This window comes from Abramis brama, assembly GCF_963993115.1.
Source record: "Abramis brama genome assembly, chromosome: 5".
Lineage (NCBI taxonomy): Eukaryota > Metazoa > Chordata > Actinopteri > Cypriniformes > Leuciscidae > Abramis > Abramis brama.
The window spans coordinates 19,257,159-19,265,155 of record NC_139967.1 but is presented as its reverse complement, the minus strand read 5'-3'; the positions used below and the strand labels follow the sequence as shown (position 1 = coordinate 19,265,155).

At 38.9% G+C, this 7,997-nt stretch overlaps 1 protein-coding gene across 1 annotated transcript; it reads right to left on the bottom strand.

The window, feature by feature from the left end:
- Nucleotides 1–528: 528 nt before the first annotated feature.
- Nucleotides 529–6,905, bottom strand: ube2g1a (ubiquitin-conjugating enzyme E2G 1a). Its single transcript, XM_084114782.1, has 6 exons — nucleotides 6,722–6,905; nucleotides 4,792–4,894; nucleotides 4,258–4,355; nucleotides 3,217–3,395; nucleotides 2,933–3,056; nucleotides 529–2,029 (listed from the first exon to the last, which is right to left on the bottom strand). The coding sequence occupies exons 1-5, from the start codon at nucleotides 6,765–6,767 to the stop codon at nucleotides 2,970–2,972; spliced, it is 513 nt and encodes a 170-aa protein (XP_083970908.1). The 5' UTR covers nucleotides 6,768–6,905; the 3' UTR covers nucleotides 529–2,029; nucleotides 2,933–2,969.
- Nucleotides 6,906–7,997: the final 1,092 nt, after the last annotated feature.

Genomic DNA, 7,997 nt, shown 5'->3' with positions numbered 1-7,997 from the left:
AAACTAATAACAAAGAATGTAAAACTACTTAAACTAAAATAAAACTAAAATATGAAAAATAAAACACATTTAAATACTATAATAGTATATAAATACTAAAATCACACTGGCCCAAATAGATGTTTTTAAAACTACAGAAAGGTAGATACACTTTTTACCTAGTGGTTTATATAAGACTGCCATGTTCTGAGAAGAATATTTGGCTACACTTTATTTTAAGGTGTCATTGTTACAGTGTAATTATACATTTAAGTACTGAGCAACATTAATTAACTACATGTACTTACTATAGGGTTAGGGTAGGATTTGGTTGAGGGTTAGATGCATGTAATTATGCATAATTTACTGTTATTACTCTGGTAAGTACATGTAACATGTAACAAGGGCACTGTCAAATAAAGTGTTACCAAATTTTTTTTATAAAAAGCAAACACATTTGTAGTTATGCTGGTATTGATGAATGGATGAGTGTCCTATCACATCCAGATTTGTGGCAACACTTAGAACTGAACACAGATAGCACACAAGTATTGGAAAAAATTATATTTTAGAAGAACTCACTAGAGGTGACAATTTTCATAACATGAAAAATATACATCGGTATTTTGTCTTTGTACATTAGGCAAAAGAATTGCAGTAGTCTGTCAGAGCCAGAATAAAATTAACCAGAGAATTAAAGATTATGGGACAGAGGATGGGATACAGGCATGCACGCACACGCACACACACACCCCTCTGCATAACACTTAATGCTCAATCACCCTTAAACACATACACCTCATCTGAAATCCCAGAAACTGTTAGCAAGAAATCTACATTTAAAGCATGGCTAAGAAACCTATCAAAGAAACCACACAAAAGAGATGTCAAGCACACACACACAAAAATCTGCTCTGATACAAGGGAGAATCTTTACTAGATATCTTATATGAATATCCAATTTTAGGATGTCCTCGGAAAGTGGGCAACGCAGTTATTGCTACACCAAATAATTCAGAATGCTGGTACAAAGGTTATGAAAAAAAAAAAAACCTTACACATTCACACAAACTTGAGAGGATGTTAAGCAGTTCTTAAACACGTCCCTCCCTTTAGCTCCTGTTTGATGCAGGGCATGTAACAAGCCAAGCGATTTAAATTGGAGGCACTTTTGAAAACAAAAGAGAACTTAAAACATGCAGAAAAAAAAAAAAAATCACATCTGATGGGTTTCCTTGCCATTGCCTTCCCGCCTCAAACGGACAAAACTAGAGAAAAGATGAGAACCTGACACTCAGAATGCAGTCATCCTTTCAGCCAAAATAAGAGCACCCCCCCCCCCACACCCCTTTTAAAAACCAAATCGGAGAAATACCTTCATGACCCCTAATTAATAAGAAAATGACGTGCTTTACAGCTATTTTTACCTGAAGTGTCCCGAGTGAGAAAGCCATCCAACATGACGAGCATGCTTTGAGTTCTAATTATAGCTTACCCCTTCCTTCCCCACCCTAAAACTGGATTGAGTTTGAGTGACTTTTGTTCAAGCTGACAGGCGGGTACGTGAGGCCGCTTGCACCTGTATCAGATCTGATGCACACTAAGAGATGTGAGGCAGCAGGAGGTGGAGGGTAGGAGATGAACTATACTCTTCAAGAACTGTACATGATGTCACACTCTAACTACAGAATTGCTATTTTATTTGGTACTAAGTCCTGCTGGATGGATAGGAACAAGTTATTATATATTATCCGGTTTTTATGTCTGTGCTATGTACACGTCTTTACAATCTCTTCCTGAAAAGTTGTATCAGTTCGTAGACTTGGAGAAAAAAAAAGAAGGAAAAAAGCGTAATTGTTTGTAAGTTGTTTTTTTTTCTCTTTTTTGTTGGCACTTGCTTGGCGTGTTCTGTCAGCATCTGTGATGGCCTTATGTTCTATTGCAGCCTATTAATGCCAGTCTGTTACTGCCAACATTCAATGAAAACCAGTCCAGCAATAGGGTGGTAGAGTGCAAGAAAACAGTGCCATGTTGTTTCTCAACTGGAGACCTGTGAAAGACACAGACAGAAATATTAGATTAGATATTTCAGACTAAAAAATAAAGTCAGACTAATAGACCTTTAGACATCTAAAGCCTTCATCAGTTCATTTTGTCAGTGACATACATCAGCAATATCAATCTTTTGAAACTTAACAACTTACTTTAAACACACTAAAGTTCAAAGGTTTGGGGTCAGCACAATTTTGTTTTATTGTATTCAGTAAGGATGCATTATTTTGATCAAAAGTGACAGCATATCAATAATATTACAACAATTTCTTGAGCACCAAATCAGCATATTAGAATGATTTCTGAAGGATCATGTGACACTGAAGACTGGGGTAGTAATGTGTGAACGAGGAGGAAATGCTCTGGGACTAAAGGGTCTATGAGTACCTATGAGAGGCTAAGCAGACAAAAGAGCCACTGTTACCTAATAATCTTTAGCATCGAACCTCTATTTTTAAACAAGCCTTGTGAACCTGTTCTAACAGGTTAGCCCTCAACATTACTATGACAGAACTCTACTCAGACTGACAAAAGCCCTATTCCAAGGGGATTAGTTCTGTATGAGAGCAACATGAGAGTTGTGTGATTTTTAACCCTGTACAGATCAGCAATGTCAGTAATATTTTCCTGATTTTTTATGTGCTGCGCATTTATATGCAGATAAAGCACATTTTACCTTTTATTTAAATAAAAAAAACATAGGTAAAAACAGACCAGGGTAAATCAACATGCTAATAAAAAGTCACATGAGGGATAGCTTTAAAACTTGCGATAACAATTCTCTGCATCACCTGGCTCTGTGCTCGTGAGTTTTCAATTAGTCAGTCGGAGAATTAAAAAAAAAAAAATTGGTCACAAGACATCAGCAGTAAACCAAGATGGTAAAAGTCCACTTGCTTACCCTGAAAATAGTGAAGCTACAAGCTGCTAGATGAATTTCACTCAAAGGCAGTCTCTTGGCTCTTTCTCACACAGCGGGCAACTTTTCTTTTGAATTCACCATGTCTGTCTTCCCTCCATTCTTTCTGAAATATTAAACAAAAATTAATGTATAAATACACATATAATTTATCACTTAAGTTAATAAAAAGTACAGCAGCATCACATTCAGCTAACATGCACACAATGGAATACAAAGCATATATTATTTATTAGGTAGTTTTAACAAGTTAGCATCAGACTTACTGCTGCATCAACATTGGCGGGGGAATCTCCATTGGGGTCAGCTAGCATAGAGATGACACTAATCATAATGGTCTCTACGGTGTGGATGGGGAGCCAACGCTCTTCTGGTTTCTCGTAGCCGTATTTATCCTCCCCCGGTTCGTGCAATATCGAAATACAAACATCACCATTCTTGTCAACTGCAAACACAATACAGAAACAGGACATGAGACTGCATGCAAGTTATTAGTCTTACACAGTTTGACATACATGAACCATTTTTTTCTGTTGCCATTCATATAATAAAGGATAAATATGGTTGCTGAAAGAATTATTAAATCAACACAATAATAAACAAGTGGCAGGGAATGTGAAGATTTTTAAAGGTTTATTACATAATCTTTTCCTCATTAAAATATAACACAGAAGAATAAAACTTTTAAAAATGTCTTTAAAATCATGTACATGCACATGAAAAACCTCCTGACCTGTCATATCAATAGATTTTATCAAAGCGATTTATTTTATATAGAGGAGGTCTCCTAATGGGAGCAGACAAGTTTAGATTAGAAGACCAGCCAAAAACACACACAATGGTAGGCAAGCCCCATTACTAGACATTTTGCCAGTGAAATAAAATGTTTACATTCTGAATAAGCAACAAAAAGCATTTGCATGAGGCTGAATTCACAACTCTAAGTGTCAGTGTAAGTGCAATATAGCTTTTAGATCAGCCCAAATGGTGCTCACTGCAGAGCCAAATGACCTCCAGCTATTCATGGGTTGAGCTTGACCTAGTCCAGCTCCACCTCTGTGGATATAATGGGTGGAGGGATAGAGTTATGGGTAGGGTTAGGGTGTGGTTGAACCTTCACCCATTACACCCAAATTACAACCAGAGAGGAGGAGCTGAACTTCACGCTCCACCCATGGCTCTGCAGTGAGCAGCCTCTCTATCAGCCGAGGGCAACCTGAATAAGGGATGTTTACATTCTGTGGAAATCTGCAAACAACAAATCTCACAAAAATGTGAAAGACCCAGTGGAGTGAACCCACACTTACCATTTGGATGCCATATTTCTGTTATGAACTTCATTTTAGGAGGCCTGAGAGGATAGTCTTTGGGAAATGTAAGATGGGCTTTAAAGACGCCACCCTCACTGTAAACAGAAAAAAAACATAACAGGCTTAAAGTGTTATTCAGCAACAATATTGTGGTGGTAAATTCTTTGCAATGTATTCAAATATTCTGCAACTGCTTAAACTGTGCCTGTTAGGATCCCCTATGGCACCACTAAAGTGTGCGTGTGTATACATATTCATCTTCATTAAGAACAATCACAACCAGACTGTCATTTGCCATGGGGCAATCCATATTAAAGTCATAGTTCACGCAAATTTTTTAATTCTGTCATAATTTACTCACCCTCATGCCTATATTACTATCATTTTCTTCTAAGCAACACAAAACTTACATTTTGAATAACTGTACTGCTCATCCTTTGTTAATGATGACAGTTTTCATTTTTGGTTGCACTAATCCTTGTAAAAGTAAAAATGTCACATGGTATTTCATAAGACAACAAAAAGACTTACTAGAGTGTATCAGGAGGACCGATTATTAGCACTTCCCATCTGTAAAGGTCATTATCATCTATCAAACCGGCTGAGAAACCTTCCACAGGATTTTTATTTAGTTCTGTCAGGAAGAGAGAACATGAAGATACTGATTAGCTATTTTAGATGAAAGAAGAAAAAGTAAATGTGGTATTTCAGGCCACTAGGTGCATTTTTGCTTACACATGGATGTTGATACTTGGACCTACACAGTAACACCACCAAAAACTGTTTTCACATCTGGGGAGAATTTTAGACAAGAAATGAGCAATTTGCCTGTTTGTTATCAGTTCAACTGACTGAGCCTCGAGCCAAAGAACGTCCATCTATTGGTGCCTGTGGTCTCAGACGCTCTGTCTGAACTTCTGTGTTCTTATAAGAGAGAGCAAAACAAAATCACTGTAGGTTTGGGGATGACCATCTTGTTGACAAAAACAAGTTGACAGTTGGGTAATCCAGTTATATGGATGTGTCATTTTTATGAGCACATTAAGATCTCACAAGTGCCACATTTTCCTGGCCCGTATCTTTTAAGTCCAGCATAAATGGATGTTGTGAGGCTTTTGCTCCCACAGAGGGTTCACTGAGTCACTGAGCAAACTCAGTGAACCCTCTGTGGGAGCAAAAGCCTCACAACATCCATTTATGCAGCATTCACCATGCTGGTCCTGATGAAAGGAGACAACCAAAACAGCACCGATCCCCTGAATTAGTCAATCAGCCGCAGGGCCACCGCAGAACCTAACGCCATGACAGACCCAGGGTGCCACTCACCCTGTCAACCCTTGGAAAGAAATAGGCAAGTTGCCTCTATGAGTGTGTAAGATGAGTAATTTGGTTGCTTGAGCTGTCTATGCAGCAGAGAGACAGCTGTCATGAATCAGATCTAACATTTTTAACATGATCTGAAATGTTCATGTTTAAACTGAGAACTCATGTAATTGCTTAGTTTTACCCTTTTACAAATAATTCACTTCACTGGCTGCACTGCGCAAATGGGGCCCAGTGGAGAAATCCTCCTCTGGCTTGAGCTCAGTAAAGCTGACACTCACGGATCATGTTGCTCAGTGTGTTTATTGGCCAAAGAACAGGAGAAACAAACTAGTAAGGACTCTAGTAACAGCTAAATTCGTATATAACCAAAAAATAAAATAAGCACGTTATGTGTTGATCACGTATGTAAATCTATTATGAACAGTACAGTTGGACTGGACTGTACAGAGTCTAACTGTACTGTAGTTCTCTCTGTACCAGTGAGCTGGTGTTCAAACAGCAACCATCAATTTGTTAGCTTAGCCTGTTAGCCAGCTAGAAAAACAAAGGGATTTGATCGCCCCGCTGCGGGGACATGGTACACAATGTACGGCTTATAAATCTCAGTTTTGCGCCTTGTGATAACAATACTGGTTTGACGGATCAAGATAAGATGGTGAACGGAAATGGAACCAATGACAGAGTTTCCCTGAGACTATAACCGACGGCTGGTGCTCCTATGTAAACTGCGTCCGGAGTCCGGACACAGATGTCAAAACACGGACTGGCCGACTGCGAGCGGCCCCGCCGGAGTGGTTACAGACGAAACTGCCTGACATACATTTAAACAAGCAAACTTAAAAAAAGACGAATGCAAGCGTATTATTACTTTAATTAATTCTTAACGGCTCTTGGATGAATATTCCATCATAAGTCGTACCAAAACAGCATTTAAAAATAAACAAAAGACGGCGGAGATAGCCTTTAGCCGGCTACTTTAGCTGCTAACTCGCTAACGAATGCTTTACAATAAATGCAGCGCTCGTTAGCAGCTAAACTAGCGGCTAACGGCTAACACCTCCGTCTTGACTGCATTGACAGGCTAAATGTTCACCGGTTTGTTAGCCTGGCTTTGCCACCAGCCTTGAAAAATTACCTGCTAGCTGTCTCCTGAGTAACAGTGCTGACTGGGGCTCCGTCATGTTTTTATAAGTTATATTCTAGGTCGACAGTCGTTCACTTCGCTAAGGAGAAAATATGTTTGAATTTGCTTGCACGTCTTTCCGTCTCTTCTCTAGTCCGTTTTGCTCAACATTCTGATCCGGTGTGCGCATGCGCTCTGAGTCTGCTCTCTACGAGGCCGCGAGGAGAGAAGGATTCGCGCATGCGCTCTGAGACTGCTCTCTATGAGGCCGCGAGAAGAGAAGGATTCGCGCATGCCCCAGCATACATTGAGTGCAAGATTGTATGTTAGCGCTCCAATGACGCTGTTGTGTGAGTCTATTGAAAACGTTTTTCCTGTCCAGAATTCGCATAGAAGACGATACAATAATAACTAGACATACATTTTAATTATGTTGTTAGTGAGTCTATTGGAAACGTGATTCCAGTCCAAATTAACGCTGAAGATGATACACTAATAACTAGACGACGTACATTTGAAGAAAATGTGAGTAGCCTAGTGCTTGGCAGGCAGTTGCTAGGGCATTCTGCATGTTTGCAAGAGAACAAGTTCATATGATGCAAGAGAACACGATAAGCACCACTATAACACCAAGTAATATTATATATATATATAATATATATATATATATATATATATATATATATATATATATATATATATATATATATATATATATATTATATATATATATACATACAGTATCTCAAAAAAGTGAGTACACCCCTCACATTTCAGCAAACATTTTTGTATATCTTCTCAAGGGACAATACTAAACTAGGATAGATTTGAGAGTAGTCAGTGTGCTGTATAACAGTATATATTTACTGTCATCTGAAAATAACTCAACATACAGCCATTATTGTCAAAATAGCTGGCAACAAAAGTGAGTACACCCTAAGTGAGCATGTCAAAACTGTGTCCAAAGTGTTAATATTTTGTGTGAGCACCATTGTTATCTAGCACTGCCTTAATCGTCCTGGGCATGGAATTCACCAGAACTGCACAGGTTGTTGCTGGGACCCTCTTCCACTCCTCCATAATGACATCACGGAGCTGATGGCTGTTAGACACGTGGCACTTCTCCACCTTCCGCTTGAGGACGGCAGTTGGCAGCAAAGCAGTTGTCATCTTGGCTGTGTGTTTGGGGTCGTTATCATGCCGTTTGGCCCGGTTTCTGAAGGGAGGGCATCATGTTCTGCTTCAGAATGTCGCAGTACATGTTGGAATCCATGTTTTCCTCAATGAA